Genomic DNA, 18,664 nt, shown 5'->3' with positions numbered 1-18,664 from the left:
GAGCGGCACAGGCCAGGAGTGTCGCAGGGAGAAGGGGGAGTGGAGCACCGGGCAGCTGGAATCAGAGCAGACGCTGCAGTTCTGATACCAGGCCTTGTGGTGAATTGGATTGTCCGTGGGGCTGCAGGGAAAGGAGTCAGACCAGAGGGCTGGCTGCACAACTAGAGGGGAGCTGATGGGCGGGGAGTGAGTGGTTAAGGCAGGAGACCGGGATCACAGAAGTGTGGGGTCGGGTCCTAGCTCCTCCGCAGACGCTGTGTGTAGGAGCAGACAAGTCACACTCTGTGCCCCAGTTCCAGGACCGCCCAGAGGGCCTGGGGCAAAGCAACGTTGGGGGCCGCTTCCATAAAAAAAAGTTGCAATACTATAGAATACTATATCCTTGTGGAGGGCCCTGTGGGGCCCGGGGCAAATTGCCCCACTTGCCTCCCCGTCCGGGCGGCCCTGCTCAGTTCCCCAGCCGCTGCTGTGGGCTGTCTCTCACGGCTGTTTAGACTGTCATCTCTCTGGGGACGGGCTGGCCTTCACTGTGTCTGTGCGACACCCAGCACCAGGAGGCCCTGACTTGATGGTTTTTGTGGGCCTCGAATTGCAAGTGACCAGGCAGGAAGAGAAGGGTGGGGGAAGGAGATGAGGGGAGGGCCACAGGCTGAGAACCTCCACTGAAGTCAACCCTGAGAAACAAGCTGCCCCCCATGCTCAGGGCAGTGCCTGCTCCCAGCCCCATGGGACCCAGCAGACTGAGATGTAGGACCCTGAGAGGAATCCTCCGCTAGGCAACTCCCCCTGCTCAGGAGCAGAGCCTCTTCAGTGGGACCAGTGGCTGCTCCACCTCGTGGGGGAGGGATAGCTCAGTGGTTTGAGCACTGGCCTGCTAAACCCAGGGTTGTGAGTTCAATCCTTGAGGGGGGCTATTGAGGGATCTGGGGTAACAAATCTGTCCGGGTTGGTACTTGGTCCTGCTGTGAATGCTGTGTCTGCTGCATGCATTTCCCTAACTTCACCACCAGGTGTCACCCTGGCCAATTCACGGACAGACCCTATAGTACAGAACAGGCCTTTGGCCCTTAGTGTTCTCCTGGGGTGAGGAGGGAGCCGGTTGTTATGATTTTGGCAGCTCATCACTGGGTGCGGGGTATCCCCAGGGCGGGCGCGTAGCTCCTCAGAGATCTGCACAGGTCTGGGAAGATCACAAATGGCCCAGGAGGTGTCTCCACTGGGGGTCTCTTGCGGCTGCCTCCTAGGAGTGACGGTCGCTTGAAAGATGCTTCAGGACAAACATAGGAACAGCCATAGTGGGTCAGACCAAAGGTCCATCCAGCCCAGTGTCCTGTCTGCCGACAGTGGCCAGTGCCAGGTGCCCCAGAGGGAGTGAACAGAACAGGGAGTCATCAAGTGATCCAGCCCCCGTTGCCCATTCCCAGCTGTATAATCTACGAATTCCCATCCTGGGCACATACGTAGGGCATTACACAGTATGGACTCTCTCCCATAGCAGCCCTTAGATAAATCAGATACATGAGGGCTTAGTCTGTATTGCTGGGCACACCTCACCTGAGAGCCAAGATCCACCCGTAGCACCCCTCAATGGTTAGATACCGAGGGCTCCCCCAGGAAGGTTGAATAGGCTTTGAGAGTGACTAGGTTTAAGGGCCTGATCCTGCATCTGTGCTATCAAGGGGGAGCTTCCCCACTGCCTTCCCCTCACACGGGATCAGGCCCAGAGGGGTTGTACTTTTCAACATTTGTGACACCACACTTTGGTTTATTTTGTGACTGATGAGATGCTCGGCAGCACGCCCGGAGGTTATTGCAAATGTGGGGGCTTGGCGGAGACACAGGGTGCAGATGAGGGTGCTCATGGAGGGTTTGTGGAGGGAGACAGCCTGGGATTTTTCACAGCCTGGGCTCAGTTCTGGGTATTGACAGCAGTCCTGCATTTGACACATGCGACGTACCAAGTATGGCGAGCACTAAAAATGTGCCACTGGGTGAGAACAACTTCGCTGCCCGGGTCCAGCCGGGCAGAGGCGGTCTCAGGGTGGCTGCTCTGGGTGCTGCCAGGCGGTGTGGTTAGCTGCTGGTCAAGGAGGTGTCGTCAACCTGGAAAAGTTACACAATCCCTCCTGGTTGGAATTTGCTGGGAAAACCCCCAGAGCCCCAAATCAGCCCGTGGGAGAAGCCCCCAAGTGCACGATCCCTGGCCACGCACCAAACACGGGTCTCTGTTAACTTTGGTACCAGAAACGGACCAGGGGCCATAGACAGTAGCACTGACTTGCTGAGCTAAAATCCTGCCCCCTGCCTATCTTTGACCCTCCTGCAGGGGTCGCTCCGCTCTTCTATTCTGAGCACTCCCTCTGCCCAGTGCCCGGCCCTGGACCCGTCCGCCCTCAGCTCTGCCAGCCCAGGGAATGGGAGTGTGATTTCCCACCCTCGCCCAGCACTCTTCCTAGCCAGCGGGGTTAAATTATCAACATCCAGCTGGCGCCCATCCGCAGAGCTCCATGGATGTCAGCAGGCTGGATCCCCAGCGATCGGCAGAGATCCACCACCGTCAACGGGCCAATCAACGCCCTCAGGTGCCCTGAAGCTAATGGAGCTAAGTCGAGTTGTACCAGCTGAGGATCTAGTCCGTAAGTAACCCCTGCACCCCAGCATGGATTGCATCTTCCCGTATGCGCCAGGCACAAAGAATTAGGCTCCTAGGTGAGGGGTGCATGTAGCAGGGGGAAATGGGGAGACAGGCCCACAGAGAAGGTTCTCCATACCTCATCGGACCTGGAGGGTGAGAGAGAAGCTTGAAGGGGGAGGGACAGAGATGGGGGAGGCTGTGGGGAGCCTGCAGTTTTCATGCCCAGGCCTTTTTGATAGGCCAGCATATGCAGGGCAGGGTGGGCTGGAAAAAATTCAACCCAGATCCTGTTTGATACCAACGCTGGCCCAGGATTTCAGCTCCTTACGCACCCCAGTGCATTAACCCCTCTTCCCGCTCCATCCCCATCAGTCCCACTCTCCTGAACTCATGTCCCCAGTATCCAACCCAAGGCCTGCTCTGTAGACAACAGCAAAGCAGCCAGAGCCTCCCAGTTCAGCTGGCCCCACTGTCTTTTACGCCTTTGAGCAGCTGGGGGCCTGAGCTCCAGCTCTGGTGACCCCAGGCCAAACCCCAAGCACGGCACCAACCCAGCCACACTGCGGAATCGCACCTGCGATTGGTCCCTTGTGCCGGTCAGTTCCATGGAGCTTTCGTCTTTTAGCGGCTTCACCAGCTTCATTATCCTAGGCAGGGGAGGAGGCGAGGGTGGTTAGCACTTAAGAGAAGATATTTTAGGAGCAGAAAAAGCCCAACTCGGCAGGCCCGCTATTCTGTCTGTCCGCCTACATCGCAAACCCTTGCTTGGATCACCAGCAGGATCTGAACCCAGAGCTGAAGAGCAGACCTCTGCTGCTTGAGTTAAAGGAACAATCCTGTTAGCAGTAGTAGGCTGTTTTCCTGTGGTGGACCCACCACTAGTGAGGGGTCTGACACACAGTTTGCCAGTGTGTTATTCTCATGTGCCCATCATTGTGGTGTCTGATCACCAATGCCCCACTCCATCAACTACGACTCCTGAATGCACATGCTCAATACAAGAGGGGCTGCCATTCTCTAGGGCCATTCAGTCATTGGCCTCTCCACTTAGACTGCCAGGGAGGGGGCCAGTTGTGATGCCAACACCTGGAACTGGCCTGAGACCTGGCGAGGCATTGTGCACAAAGTGCTCAAAAACTCTCAAACGGCACCATCAGGGCCCAAACCAGGGACTTCCAGAGCTAACCGTGGCAGTCGCTACAGCATCTGCTATAGAAACCAGCTCTTCAGGTTGAACTGTAATAGCCTGACACCCTCTGTGGATCACGCAGAGTGCGGGACACAACACACTGAGCAGTGGGTCATACAACTCATGTTCCCCACTGGCTTGGCCAGCGACCCCGCAGCAAAAGGATTCACAGTCTGTAACCAGGCCAGCAGCCTCAATGGCCTATAGGCAGCTTGCCTCGATTTCCCTCTTATGCTGTTCAAATAAACGTCGCTTCAGGCTTTTCCCTGGTCAAAACTTACCCCTCCTTGTGGGCTGGCTTTAGTAATATCAAATAAACAATCAATAAAAATCACCCACCCCAAAACAAGCCATCTCTTCCCAGCCCCTGTGAGCCAGCCCGATTGGACACCCCTAAGCTGCTTCTACGAACTAAAGCAGCAAGAGCCAAGTTACCTGGGCCACAACAGAACCACTGCAACGGCCAGAACAATAGCCCCCAGCGCGGCGATGAACATCCCGGCCAGGATCTTGTACAAGCGCAGGTCAGCGAGAGCTGAGGAGGGGAGAGGAGCGGAGGGTTATTCCGGCCAGTGTAAAAACCACAAACAGCTGCCCGCCCAGTCATTTTCCAGACACTGCTGTGACTCAAGTCACTCCAACAGGGGCAAACCATGGGTACGGGGCAGGAGGCGGTGAGTTTTGGAAAGGTGAAGTTGGCTCCCTGATGTATTGGATTTAAACTCTCCCTTGCCAGCCCCCTTCCTGGAGGGGCAGTGACGTGTGTTTGTCCGGTCTGACAATACACCCAGCGCTCAAAGCCAGGAGGCTGTGTTCTTCTACCGCAACGTCAGAGTCTTCATGTCATCAATATGTTGTTTCAGTCATCGCATTGTGGCTATTGTCTGTGCTCCTTCACCTCCCGACGGACAGGGTCCGACCTGCGTGTGTGTCCCACTGCCCCCTGCTGGGTAGGATCAGATCTCCAAGAGATCTCGGCGTTATTGTGGATGGTTCTCTGAAAACATCCGCTCACTGTGCAGCGGCTGTCAAACATGCGAACAGAATGTTGGGAACCATTAGGAAAGGGAGAGATACTAAGACAGTAAAAATCATATTGCCTCTATATAAATCCAGTTCTATACGCAGTTCTGGTCGCCCCATCTCAAAAAAGCTACATTAGAATTGGAAAAGATACAGAGAAGGGCAACAAAAATGATTAGGGGGATGGAACAGCTTCCGTATGAGGAGAGATTCAAAAGGCTGGGACTGTTCAGAATGGGAAAGAGACGACTAAGGGGGAATATGACTGAGGTCTATAAAATCATGACTGGTTTGGAGAAAGTAAATAAGGAGGTGTTATTTACTCCTTCTCATAACACAAGAACCAGGGGTCACCTGCTGATAGGCAGCAGGTTTAAAACAAACCAAAGGAAGTGTTTCTTCACACAACGCACAGTCACCCTGTGGAAGTCGTTGCCAAGGGATGTTGTGAAGGCCAAAACTATAACTGGGTTCAAAAAAAAATCAGATACATTCATGGAGGACAGGTCCATCGATGGCTATTCACCAAGATGGTCAGAGATGCAAACCCCATGCTCAGGCCTCCCCTCAGCCTCTGACTGCCAGATGCTGGGACTGGACAACAGGGGATGGATCACTTGATAATCACCCTGTTCTGTTCACTCCCTCTGGGGCACCTGGCATTGGCCACTGTCAGGAGACAGGACACTGGGCTGGATGGACCATTGGTCAGACCCAGTGTGGCCGTTCGTGTGTGTGTGTGTGTGTTTGCACATGTGCCTCACTGCCCCCTACTGGATGGATTCACATCTGCTCCTCGGAGGGTCTGTGCCCCCTGCTGGGTACAACAGTACTGGATGGAGGACACGCTGTAGGGAACAATCCTACATTGTCTGTGGGGATGGATTAGATGGGACGTGGCAGAGGCTGATAGCTCTGCCTCTGTCTCACAGCCCCCTCGCAGTCTGACTCACTTTGCGCACTGAAGTAGGAGGTGGCTGTCACGTTTCCCAGGGCATTGCTGGCCACGCACGTGTATTCTGCTGAATCCGCTGATGTGACATCCCAGATCTCCACTCTCAAGGTGTTGTAGGATGGAAACACACTGACCCTCTGGCTGGCTGCTGAGCGTGGGCCTTGGCTGGAAGCCACTAGTTGATCCTCTCTGTACAGGGCTAATTCAGCCCGTGGGTTGCTATCAGCTGTGCATCGGATGAGGCCCACCCTTGCATTGCGGTTCTCCAGGAAGGCGTTCATCGATGGGTTCCTTGGAGCATCTGCATGGAGGAGACAATATTACTGTTAAATCAGGTGGCTGGACTTCTTCAACTGACAAAGAGGAGGTGATTGGTTAAGAGTAGCCAGTGGTGGTCTACAGTTATTTACTAGAACAGATCACAAAACAGACTTTCCATCCCATGAGAAATTCCAAGATTTCAAAATTTCATTTGTCCTGCTTTGAAATCTCGTAATTTTTTGCATAATGGAATATTTCTTCTCAACCTTATCCAAAAATTTCTTTTGGATACCATCAGAATGTTTCATTTCGACTGTGTAGTGTTCACTCTTCTGTTATATTAAGGAAATGAAGCATTTCAGCCTTACTGGAACAAAACATTTGGATCTTTTCACAACAAAACGTTTTACTGATTTCCCCCTTGAAAAATTCAATGAAATGGATACATTCCAGGGAAATGTTTCAGTGTTGTCAAATCAGCATTTTCCAAAGGAAAACTGTCCCCTTGTAAATTGTTCGACTCACTCTATTATTGACCTTCAAAGTATATCTGAAAACAGTGCTACACAAGCGCCAAGAAATCACGTTAGCCAGGCTTTTAGTATCCAAAGGGTGAGAGGTGAAAGGACAGGGGAGAGAGGAGGAGGGGAGACTGCAGGAGAAGGAAGAGGTTGTTTCAATCATTGTTTGGTTTGGTTCATTTAAAGGGAGGGGACGTTTGCGTCTTGATTTTGGATTCTAGATGCTCGCCTAGTTCAGAGCGGGTTGGGTCTGGGGCTCTGCCTTGGGCCTGTGTCTTAATTTTACTCTCATAGAGCGCAAGGCACATCTATGGCTCTATGGAAATAACAGATAATAACAACAATGAGATCCCAAGTTGCCTTTATTTAGTGTGAACAAATCAACCCCCAAATCCCCTTGACACTCACAGAGCACATCCAAGCTGACCAGGGCAGAGGTGGCACTTCCTCTCCTCCCCTCTGCCCGACAGTGGTATGACCCCGTGTCGGTGCTGGAGACCCTATCGAGGTGGAGCGACCTAACAGGACCATCCTGCAGCCACTTGCTGTTCTTATACCAGGTGTAGTTGGTCTCGCCCCCGAGCCAATCAGCAACCAGGCAGGTCACGTTGACTGTGACTCCTTCGTGTATTTCCTGAGATGGTTCAATCATGATTCTGACAGCTGATGGGGAGAAGAGATCAGGAGAATCAGCCAAATGTATTTTAGTGGGAACCGGCAGAGCTCTATGTTTCATGAGATTAGCTACTCATCAGCAGAGCTGCTTAAAAAATTTTCATCCGAACTCTTTTTTTCAGATTTTTTTTTTGACAGAACGGAAATTTTTGCAAGAAAATTTCCATTTTTGCTGATTTTGGAGGGATATGTGTGTGCGTGTATGTGTGTTTAAAAATAATGACTTTTTTTTAAGTTTTCAACAACTTTTGAGGTTTTGGGTTTTTCAACGAAAACTGGAAAAATTCTGCAAAAAATGTCCACAAAAACAAAAAATGTTACTTTTTGTTAACATTTTCGACAGAAAATAATATCCATTTTCCAACCAGTGCTAGTCATCTCGGATTCCAGTTCCAATCTAGCCCAAGGTTAGACCCTTCTGATGGCTGTTTGGTGTGTCTTAGTCCAGATGCCTCCTCCACAAAACCCACCACCATAATTGGCACTGATCGGACCCCTTGTTGGCTCCCTTTGAATGGACCAAAGAAACGAACTATCTACTCATTGCTAGAGGTGGTCCCTCCAGGCCAGAGTTGGGGCATGGAGAAGCACGTGTTGGACATATTACACCACCATTGCTTGTGCAGATAAAGATAGCATTGGGGGAACGTGATTTTCAAAGCAGTCTAGGGGATTTTGACACATATCTCCCAGTGACATTATTGTATGCAGTGTTGTAGCTACGTCAGTCCCGGGATATTAGAGAGACAAGGGGGGTGATGTAATATGTTCTATTGAACCAACTTCTGTAAAGATATTACCTCACTCACCTTGTCTCAGTGACATTATTGGCAGCTATGTGTCTAAATCCCCTAGACCGGGGTTCTCAACCTTTTTTCTTTCCAAAACCACCCCCAGCATGCTATAAAAACTCCACTGCCCACCTGGCGTTAGTGCAGGGCAATTGCCTGGGGTCCCACACCACAGGGGTCCCCACGAAGCTCCATTGCTCAGGCTTCGGCTTCAGCCCTGGGTGGTGGGGCTCAGGGCCCTGGACTTCCCCCCCATGCGCTGCGGCTTCGGCTTTCTGCCCTGGGTCCCAGCTAGCCATGCTTGGAGGGACCCCCTGAAACCTGCTCGCGGAACCCAAGGGGCCCCGGACCCCTGGTTGAGAACCACTGCCCTAGATCACTTGGCAAATCTCAGTCTCAGCCTCGAGCATTGTCAGCCTAGCACCAGCTGCTAGCACTGAGCATTCCCCCCAAATCTGCTGCGATGCTCAGATCAAGATTTAAACCTGAGTTTCCCCAGAGATTGCAGGTGCACAAGATCCAGATCCTGCTTTGGCCCCACTTCGTGGGATCTGAATCCAAATCCCCTCATAGCCTGTGGGTGCTCATGGGAGAGAGCACGGCATGGGAGGGTTAAAAAGACACCTGCACTCACTCTCCACACCGAAGCGCACAGATGCTGTGGCACTGCCGTAGGTGTTGTTAGCTGAGCAGACGTACTGGCCTGCGTCCTCTAGCACGACATCCTTCATCTCCACCTTCAGGGAGTTGTGGGACACGTGAACTCTCAGCCGCTGGTTGGATGAGCCCTGAGAACCCTGGGTGGAAGCCATGGGTGTGCGCTCAGCCCCTCTGTACAAGGCTATATCTGACGGTGGGTGGCTGTCGACAGTGCATTGGATGATGGCCTGGCGCCCATCCTGGGCATCTAGGAAGGAGCTGAGTGAGGGCTTCCTTGGGGCGTCTGAAGGGACAAGAACATGTACTTGAGTTAAAAAACAAAGACAGTGACTTTCTTCTGGAAGGGGGTTGCACAGTTTGGCCAGATGGCTCTGGGGACGGGCAGGGGGTAGGGAGTAGCTCTAGAAAGGAAATGGTTTTCCTGCTCTTTGAGCATTTTTGAGATTTAAAAAACTCTCCCTGTCCCAAATCAGGATGGCAAATCAAAATCTCAAGAACTTTCGCAAACCAAAAATCTGAAATTTGTTTTTGAACATCACAATCAGAACATTTTGTTTCAATAATTTTGGATACATTTTGTTTCAATGTTGACCGATTCATATTTTTTACATGTTTTGTATCTTCAGTTAACTTTCATAGGGGGAGCCGTGTTAGTCTGGATCTGTAAAAAGCGACACAGAGTCCTGTGGCACCTTATAGACTAACAGATGTATTGGATAGGGTGACCAGACAGCAAATGTGAAAAATTGGGACAGGGGGTGGGGGATAATAGGAGCCTATATAAGAAAAAGACCCAAAAATCGGGGCTGTCCCTATAAAGTCGGGACATCTGGTCACCCTACTATTGGAGCACAAGCTTTTGTGGGTGAATACCCACTTCGTCAGACACAATGGGTATTCACCCACGAAAGCTTATGCTCCAATACGTCTGTTAGTCTATAAGGTACCACAGGACTCTGCTGCTTTTTTGAGTTAACTTAAATTTCTAAATGGGAAATTGGTTTGAACCAAAATACATTTAGAAAATGTCGAAATGGGATGCTTCGACGACTTAGAATCTCTCTTTTCCAGAACGGTTTGAAATGGGAAATTAATTGAAACTGACCCTTTCCTATGAAGCGTTTAGGCTCTGAGGAATCAGTGTTTTCCAATGAAAAAACGTTTTGTTACAAAATTCCCAGTCGGGTCTAGCGTGAGGCTTATAACACTAGGCCCCTGGTCAACTCAGTGGTGGCTGGACGTCATCGGCACTTGATGACTATCCACCGATCTGTGTGACGTGACCCAGAGCCTGACCTGAGTTGTTAGGGAGCGGCCACCACAACTGGCGCCGACTGCCTCCCGTTGGCAGTCACAGCAGAGAGGCCGAAGGTGGAATGGGCCACAGCGAATGGGCTTCTCCTCTGTCTCCAGGCCAGGCCGAGGCACAGGCAGGCAGCAATGCGGGGAAAGCCCGTGGGGCTGTGCCCACCGGTAACAGAATGCTAGGGCAGATCCAGTGCACCACATGCCGATGTCCGTTACACTGGGGTAAACACAGAGTAGCTCTGCTGGAGTCAATCTCTTCCTATCTCAGGTATTTTGAGGCACTTCTCATTGGTCCCTGAATCACTGTGGGGTAGCTTTGCTCTGGAGAAACTCTGTTCCTCTGGATTTAGGCTGCCACCACTGAAAGCAGGTTCTGGCCCAGTATGTTTCTATAACTGACCCCATCTGAGCCAATAGCAGGATTTGACCTGAGGGTTTACAGAGCTAAACGCGTGAGTGAAAGGACGAAGCCCATTCATTAGCTGGCAGCAACGGCAGACTTATTAACCTCTGATGTGGAGCAGTCACTAGAGGGGGACAAAGACCTTCCCTTTCTAGTGTGGGTAATGTTTCCACTTAAGATATTTAAAGCTAAATACATTTCAAGAATTTGACCCATTTGGGTTGTGTCCAGCAGGGAAATGTCACCCGTTCCCCAGAGAAACAATGATCTCTTGTCCCTGGAGCCAGCCCTGGCAAGCAGCCAACAAGACTTGGTTTTGTGATTGGCGTCACCTGCACTGGGAATTGGGTTGCATGCCTCCATCTGAGAGGACGTAACATTATCTAAGCCACAGGCAACTTACAGAGCACGCGCAAGGTGGTGGGCAGAGATGTCCTCCTTCCCCTGTCATTGTGAGCTGTGCAGGAGTACGAGCCAGCATCAGTGCCCGCCGCACCACGGATCGTGAGGGAACTGCCAGGGCCCTCTGCCAGCCATTTGGTGTTCTTGTACCAGGTGTAAATGGTGCTCGGCCGGGCACTGGCATCCTCACAGGTCAGTGTGATGTGGTCCCCCTCACGTACATCGGGACCCGGTTGGATCACAACCCTCACAGCTGTGGAAGAAACCAGAGCAAAGCTGGAATGGATACAGCTGGAGCAGCCCTTTGAAACCAACAACTAACAATCGGAGTCAGCTTGGTAGAGTGTTACAGATCTCTGATCCTCTGCCCAGTTCTGTCCCAGGCCTGGCATAAGTTAGAGCAGCATGGGGGCTGCTCTAACCTACACTCCTGGCAATGATCCACGTTCACCAGCCAGGGATAGCTGGAGCGCAGCATGTTTCAGCCATATCCGCTTCCCTGTCTCTACACACCCCCTATGCTTGGGTCAGATGGCTCTGTGGCTTCTTTGTCCACTTAGTTAGCAGTCTCCTGGCCAGGAGAATCCCCAGCAGAATAGACAGGAAGATTTCACTCCCTGCTGCAGCGGGAGGGCAGTGGGGGAGAGAATCTGCCCCGAATTCCCTTCTAAGCGACACTGGAGTGCAATGGGAGTGACAAACTCCATACTCACTCTCGATGGTGAAGTATACAGAGGTGCTGGCTTCACCGATCGCATTGTTTGCAGAGCACACATATGTCCCTTCATCCTCCAAGGTGACGCTTCTGATCTCCAGTTTCAAGGTATTAGGAGAGGATGAGACGCGTAACCTCTGTCTGGATGCCCCGTCACCTCGGGAGGAACCAGAAGCAACCAGCTCATCAGCTCTGTGCAGGGCCAGTTCTGACTGTGGGTTACTATCAACAGCACAGATGATGATGGCTAGCTTCCCATCTTGAGTCTCCAGGAAGGACTTCACCCAGAGATTCCTGGGAGGATCTACAAGGAAGGAGGATTTAATTTAACTTCAGAACTTTAATGTGACATCAGCGACTCACAGATTATTGGGTACCTGGATGAAATTCCCTGCCCTGTGCTATACAGGTGATTGGACTGGATAATTGAATGGCTTCTTCTAGCTTGGGACTGTGTGAATCTGTGAACTAGAACCAGGAAGGTTTCATGAAGGATCCATTATTAGAGCTGGACAAGCAATTTGTCACAGCTCATGGAGGGGAGGGATAGCTCAATGGTTTGAGCATTGGCCTACTAAATCCAGGGTTGTGAGTTCAATCCTTGAGGGGGCCATTTAGGGATCTGGAGCAAAAATCTGTCTGGGGATTGGTCCTGCTTTGAGCAGGGGGTTGGACAAGATACCTCCTGAGGTCCCTTCCAACCCTGATATTCTATGATTTATTCAGTGAACTTTGCCTCTCTTTTTCTTGAGTTCCATCGTTATTCAAAATTACTTGGCAGGGGATTTCTATGACTGACTCTTGGCCTGTCGCTCGTTCACAATGAGCTGTTTGTGATGAGTATTCAATACAAAAATTCAAGCTGCGTTGATTGAACACGGTGTCACATGGTGTGTCACTGTTCCCTGATTGGATGAGTGTGACTCTAAGACTCAGGTTTCTGGGGGGAAAAAATTGCAAACTCGCTTTTCATCAGTATTCTCTGGAATCAGCTGCAGATTCTCCACTTTTGGCAACTTCTTTCCTGGGAACACTAATACTCATGGAAAATAAACACAAACAGGGCAGTGTGAATGGAGGCAGTGTGAACTCAGTTCAAAATTCAGACCCATTGGCATGTGCCATATTTAGCAATATTCACTCCACTTTCTTGCCTCAGCACTTGATACTCAGGATAAGGGGCGTGAGGAGGACCCCTGGACTTGTTGGCTGAGTTTTGGGGGAACCCTAGGGTTGGGTGTTAAGTAGTGCTGGTCACCGGACTGAAGGAGATCAATTTGTTTTACTCAACAAAGAGAAGCTTAGGAAGTGATTTGATCACAGTCGATACGTGCCTACACAGGGAACAAATATTTAATAATGGGCTCTTCAATCTAGCAGACAAAGGTCTAACACAATCCAAAGGCTGGAAGTTGAAGCTAGACAAATTCAGACTTGAAATAAGAGACGCATTTTTAACAGTGAGAGTAATTAACCCTCGGAACAACTTAACAAGGATCATGGTGAATTCTCCATCATTAGCAATTTTTAAATTAGGTTGGGCTGGTTTTCTAAAAGCTCAGCTCTAGGGATTATTGGGGGGCAGGTCTCCGGCTGTGTTATACAGGAGAGCAGACTGGATGATCACAGTGGTCCCTTCTGGCCTTGGAATCGACGAACCTCTGAAAAATATTTTTAATTGAAACTTTTTTTAATGAACATAGAAAAACCGGGAACCAAAAATGTTTCCGTAGAATGTTTTTTTGGCTTTCGTTTAAAAAAAATGGTTTCCAATAAAAATAAATCAATTTTTCGTTTTCAAAAATCAGAAAATGTTTAATAAAAACAGTTTTTGAAAATGGACCACTTTTCCGTTTCCTTTTTTTGTAAATTTTTCTTGGGGAATTTTGAAAAATGTGAAAAAATATCAACACTTTCTGCCAAAAAATGCTTGGTATTTTTTACCCACATCTAGTTCCAGGGGAGGCTGTGGCTGGTGGTAACAAGGAGGGCCGTGGTTCTGGCTTGAGATGAGATTTGGCAAATTCTGAATTTACCTGGTTTCCGGCTGAAACTAGCTCAGTTTGAACCACGGTCCATCCCACTTCCACACCTAGACGTGACCCTTTGCAGCCGCCTTACTTCCCCACAATGAGCTCCGCCCACCCTTCCCCCTGCTGCCCACGCCCTCCACAGCTACCCATTGACATGTCCTCTAACAGCTGACTCCTAAACTGATGGCCAGGGTGGGAACCAGCTGGGAGCACATGCCCAGGAGCACGGGCGGATTTCCCCTCTAGGGAGTCAGGATGGGACAAGGAAACCTTCCCTGAGCCCCACCCGTTACCTGACACAATTCCCAGATCCTTCGAACCCCCAGTTCCCAAGGGATGGCTCAATATTTTTAGGCTCAATCCAAACACGTCTCTTGCTAATGTTTGGATGCCTTTTCTCCCCTGTGTGGTTTGAGTGGGCACAAACCATGGAGCACTGTCTGCTTTCTAAAGACCAGGGGGCGGGGGGAGGACCACACTATGCTCCTACAATGGGGTTCCTCTAAAGACATAGGCTTTGCCCTGCAGATCAGACCATAGGTCCACCAGCTCTGGGGACTTGTCTCCAGCAGTGCAGCCCTCCCCTCCCCACTAATGTATGGAGGGGTCCCTTATCTAGCCCCCCTGTCTAGGCCAGTGGGCTGGGGGCTCTGGGCTGCGCTGGTGGATACAGAGGCATTTTTCTCTGAACCTTGCACAGTTCAACTGTGCAAAGAACTTACAGAGGACGTTCAAAGTGCCTGGGGAAGAGCTTCTAACCCTCTCCTGGGTCTTCACCGTGCAGTGGTAGGATGCAGCATCAGCGGTGTTGACCTTGGGAAACACGAGTGACCTGCCAGGGCCCTCGCTGAACCATATGTTGTTCTTATACCAGGTGTAGTGCGGCATCCCCGGGGCATCACTGTCAACTGCACAGGTCAGGTTAACAGCATCCCCCTCGTGGACATCCGGCGAAGGAGAGATCCAGACCCTTGCAGCTGGGAGAAAAGACTAATGTGAGAAAATGTTTATATACTATGGGTGTGGATGGATGGATGGATGGATGGATGGATAGATGGATAGATGAAGGGTATGTATGGAGATGGACAGATGGATATGATGGTTATGTAGAGGGATGGATGGATGGATGGATACAGCGATATGTATGGGGATGCATGGATTAGAGAGAGAGAGAGAGAGAGAGATACAGGGATAAGTATGGGGAAGGATGGACAGATAGATACAGGGGTATGTAAGGGGATTGATGGATGGATGGATACAGGGATATGTATGGGAATGCATGGATAGATACAGGGGGTATTTAGGTGGATGGATGGATATAGGGGTATGTATGGGGATGTATGTATGGATAGATAGATAGATACAGAGGATATTTAGGTGGAGGGATGGATATAGGGGTATGTATGGGGATGTATGTATGGATAGATAGATAGATACAGAGGATATTTAGGTGGAGGGATGGATATAGGGGTATGTATGGGGATGTATGGATGGATAGATAGATACAGGGGGTATTTAGGTGGATGGATGGATATAGGGGTATGTATGGGGATGTATGGATGGATGGATAGATACAGGGGATATTTAGGTGGATGGTTGGATACAGGGGTATGTATGGCTGGATCTATAGCTATAAGAGGTATGTAGGTAGGTGACTGGCTGGCTGGATACAGCAGTACATAGGGGGATGGATAGATACAGGGGGTATTTAGGTGGATGGATGGATATGGGGTATGTATGGGGATATATGGATGGATAGGTAGATACAGGGGATATTTAAGTGGATGGTTGGATACAGGGGTATGTATGGCTGGATCTATAGCTATAAGAGGTATGTAGGTAGGTGGCTGGCTGGCTGGATACAGCAGTATGTAGGGGGATGGATGGATGGATGGATGGATCCAATTCCCATGGCAGTAGATGGATCCAATTCCCATGTTGCACTCACTCTCTGCAGTGAAGTTCAGTGAGGTGGTGGCGTTGCCGTACGCGTTACTAGCAGAACACACATACTCTCCTTCATCCTCCATTACCACAGCCTGGATCTCCACCTTCAAGCTGTTGTGTGATGAGGAGACACTGACTCGCTGTCCTGCTGCAGGGTGGGAGCCCATGGTGGAAGCCACAAGTTCGCCTCCTCTGAACAGAGATACCTCTGACTGTGGGTCACTATCGACAGTGCACTGGAGAATGCCCAGCTGCCCATCCGGTGTCTCCAGGAAGGAGGTCAGCTGGGGCTCCCGGGGCGGATCTGGTGGGGTGAGACACTCGCATTAAGGCACAGTGAACATGCTCTTCATCTGCCTCATCCTGAGCCTTTAATGCCACGATTCCTTCTTCGATCAGCAAAGATTTGTTTCTGGGGCTGCCAGCCTATTTCACCCGCCCAACATTCACAGTCAGGTGCTGGAAACGTCTGTGCTGGATCCCTTCTCCCCTCTCTTAAGTCAGCAGTTCTCAAACTGGGGGTCAGGACCCCATTTTAATGGGGTCACCAGGGCTGGCTCAGACTTGCTGGGGCCCAGGGCCAAAGCCCGAGCCCCATCCCCGGGACCGAAGCTGAAGCCTGAGCCCCCTGCCTGGGGCTGAAGCTCTTGGGTTTCCGCTTTGGACCCCCTGCCTGGAGCAGTGGGGCTCAGGTTTTGCCCCCCCTCCCAGGGTAGTGGGGCTCGAGCAGGCTCAGGCTTCTGTTCCCCCTCCTGGGGTCATGTAGTAATTTTTGTTGTCGGCAGGGGGTCACGGTGTAATGAAGTTTGAGACCCCCTGTCTTAAGTCCTTTTACCCTGTAAGTTCTCCATTGCAGACACTACCACACTATAAATAATAGAAGGAGAAGGAAAGGCAGATTCACCCAGAAGAATCTGATCAGACCACCCCATTCCCATTTGAAAATCTAAATTAAAGAGTCCACTGCAAATACATTTTAATTTATATTTGTGGTTCGCTTCTGTTCCTAGAGCTGGTTGAGAATTTTCGATGCAATTTTTTGGGGGTCAACAATTTTTTGATTAATTGAAAATGAAACTGCTTGTGAAACAGTCAGTTTCAACAAATCTCTGGCCTTGAAAAACGTTTGGGAAAAAAAGTTGCAAAAGATTTGAAATGAAAAAACAGCAGTTTTCGAGTTCAAAATGACTTTGTTTTGAAAAGTCAGTCAGTTAAACCTTTAAAAAAGGTTAACAACGAAAGAAAAGTTCAAAATCAAAACAAAATGGTTTTGAAATGATCAAAACAAAATATTTCCATTGATCTGGACCTGAAGTTTGGTTTTCTTGTTTTTGTTTTTTCAGTTTGCAGAAAATTTTTGAGATTTTGGTGTTTGGTGCTGGGAAGAGGCTGGAATTGATTCCAGCTGCCTGGTTACAAAGGTCACCGCTGGCCTGGCACAGCGGGGAGACATGTCCATTAGCTGCTTCCTTGTGCTATCCACTGCACAGCCGTTAGTGGATTCATTCTCACAACATGCCTCTGAGGCAAGGGGTCTGTAAGACCCCCATGTTATGGTTGTGGGACTAAGGCACAGAGAAACTATGGCCCAGACCTTCAAAGCCTAACTCCCACTGAAATGGGTCCTGGCCTGACTCTTTCTCCAGGATGCATGGCCCGTACCGTCTCCTGCTCTGCTCAATAAGCCTTTGATACAACATTGGCAAGGGGCAGGGTGAAACCTGTGCCCCTTCCATGGTTCCTGTTCCTTCTCTGCTCAGGCAAATTCCTACTGAGGTCAGCGTGAATGTTACCAAGCAATATGGGCTCCTGCCTCTGGCTCGTCATGATCAGTGCCAGAACCTCTCTCTCTAGAGCCATCAGAAGCGATAGGCTGTCCTGGAGCAGGGCCCTGGTTCATGGAATCTCAGCCAGCCATGGCCTGTGGCAGTCGCAGAGCTGTGCAGAAACTGCCATCTTCCGTTCACGGGGAGATTCGTGATTTGGAAATGTCTTTAGTTCCAGAATGGAACAAAATCAAAGAATTCTGTAATTTCCTGCTAGCCAAAATTCTGAAGAAAAAAATAAATAAAATATCAGGTCAATCAAAATGTTTCGTTTTGACAACATTGAAACCTTTCGTCCTGATTTTGTCTTTTTGTTTTCATTTGATGTGATATTTTATAATAAAAAGGGAAAAAATCAGAAACCAAAAGTCATGTCGAAACGGAAAAGTGAAACGTGCTGGTCCGAGAAGGCTGCAATGGAACATTGGACCCGATTGAAATGCTCTTTTCACCTTTTGATTTCAAAACAAATTTTCACCAAAGACGATGCATTTCTGCGAAACGTTTTGCTTTAGGTGAATCAGCATTTCCTGCCGGGAAAATCACCCTTTGGAAAAATTCCAACCAGCTCCGGGAATAGCCATCCTCCAGCAGGGTCTCCGGAGAAAAGCAATGCACCCAGCCCAGGGCGTAGTTAAGCAGCGATGCAATGCAACGGTCTGCTCCACTATCCACTGACATCAATGGGACGCTGTCCACAGACCTCCATAAGAACTGGCTCAGCCTCCACCTGGATAAACAATGTCACTTACAAGAGACGTGTAAGCTGACGGCTGGGGAGATGCTGCTGCTGGTTCCCTCGGGGTTGTGAGCTTGGCAGTGGTAAGAGCCAGTATCCCCACTGGTTATGTGTGGAAAGGCGAGGGAGCTGTCTGAGCTCTCTTGAAGCCAGTGGCTGTTTTTGTACCAGGTGTAGATGGCGCCCTCTGGAGCATTTCCTGTCACATCACATGTCAGGGAGACGACATTCCCTTCCTGCACGTCCGTGGAGGGCGTAATTAGAACTCTGGCCGCTAGAGGATGGAGACAAACCACCACAAAGAGAGATAACAACAGCCTGGATCTCAGAAGCAAATTGAATCCTACCTCTGGCCCCACCCTAGATGGGCCAGACATGCCAAGTTTGGATTTGAATCCAAAATACAGGGGCTGCTATTCGGGCAGTTCTCATTCAGCCTTTTATATCCAAGACAGGAAATCCAGATCTGGAAATGGTTCTAAAGCTCCCACAAAATCCAGGGGGACAGAGGTTGCATTCAGTGTGTCGGCTCATTACAGACACAGGCTTGAATTGCAGACTCTGGATCCAGATCCAAACTT

The 18,664-nt window shown here is 50.0% G+C and overlaps 1 protein-coding gene across 1 annotated transcript in view; it reads right to left on the bottom strand.

The window, feature by feature from the left end:
- Positions 1 to 1,744: 1,744 nt before the first annotated feature.
- Positions 1,745 to 18,664, bottom strand: part of LOC123371819 (sialoadhesin-like) — a 55,908-nt gene continuing 38,988 nt past the window's right edge. Inside the window, exons 12-22 of the mRNA XM_045019677.1 lie at positions 18,097 to 18,357; positions 15,520 to 15,822; positions 14,294 to 14,548; positions 11,537 to 11,842; positions 10,825 to 11,076; positions 8,685 to 8,993; positions 6,993 to 7,247; positions 5,801 to 6,103; positions 4,260 to 4,359; positions 3,210 to 3,282; positions 1,745 to 2,103 (exon numbers count right to left, since the gene is read on the bottom strand). Of these exons, the coding sequence (XP_044875612.1) occupies positions 2,074 to 2,103; positions 3,210 to 3,282; positions 4,260 to 4,359; positions 5,801 to 6,103; positions 6,993 to 7,247; positions 8,685 to 8,993; positions 10,825 to 11,076; positions 11,537 to 11,842; positions 14,294 to 14,548; positions 15,520 to 15,822; positions 18,097 to 18,357 (2,447 nt within the window). The 3' untranslated portion in view covers positions 1,745 to 2,073. The remainder of the gene's footprint in view (positions 2,104 to 3,209; positions 3,283 to 4,259; positions 4,360 to 5,800; positions 6,104 to 6,992; positions 7,248 to 8,684; positions 8,994 to 10,824; positions 11,077 to 11,536; positions 11,843 to 14,293; positions 14,549 to 15,519; positions 15,823 to 18,096; positions 18,358 to 18,664) is intronic.

Source organism: Mauremys mutica, chromosome 5 (genome assembly GCF_020497125.1).
Source record: "Mauremys mutica isolate MM-2020 ecotype Southern chromosome 5, ASM2049712v1, whole genome shotgun sequence".
NCBI lineage: Eukaryota > Metazoa > Chordata > Testudines > Geoemydidae > Mauremys > Mauremys mutica.
Note: the sequence above shows the minus strand (reverse complement) of the source record. Positions and strands in the feature narration are given on the sequence as shown.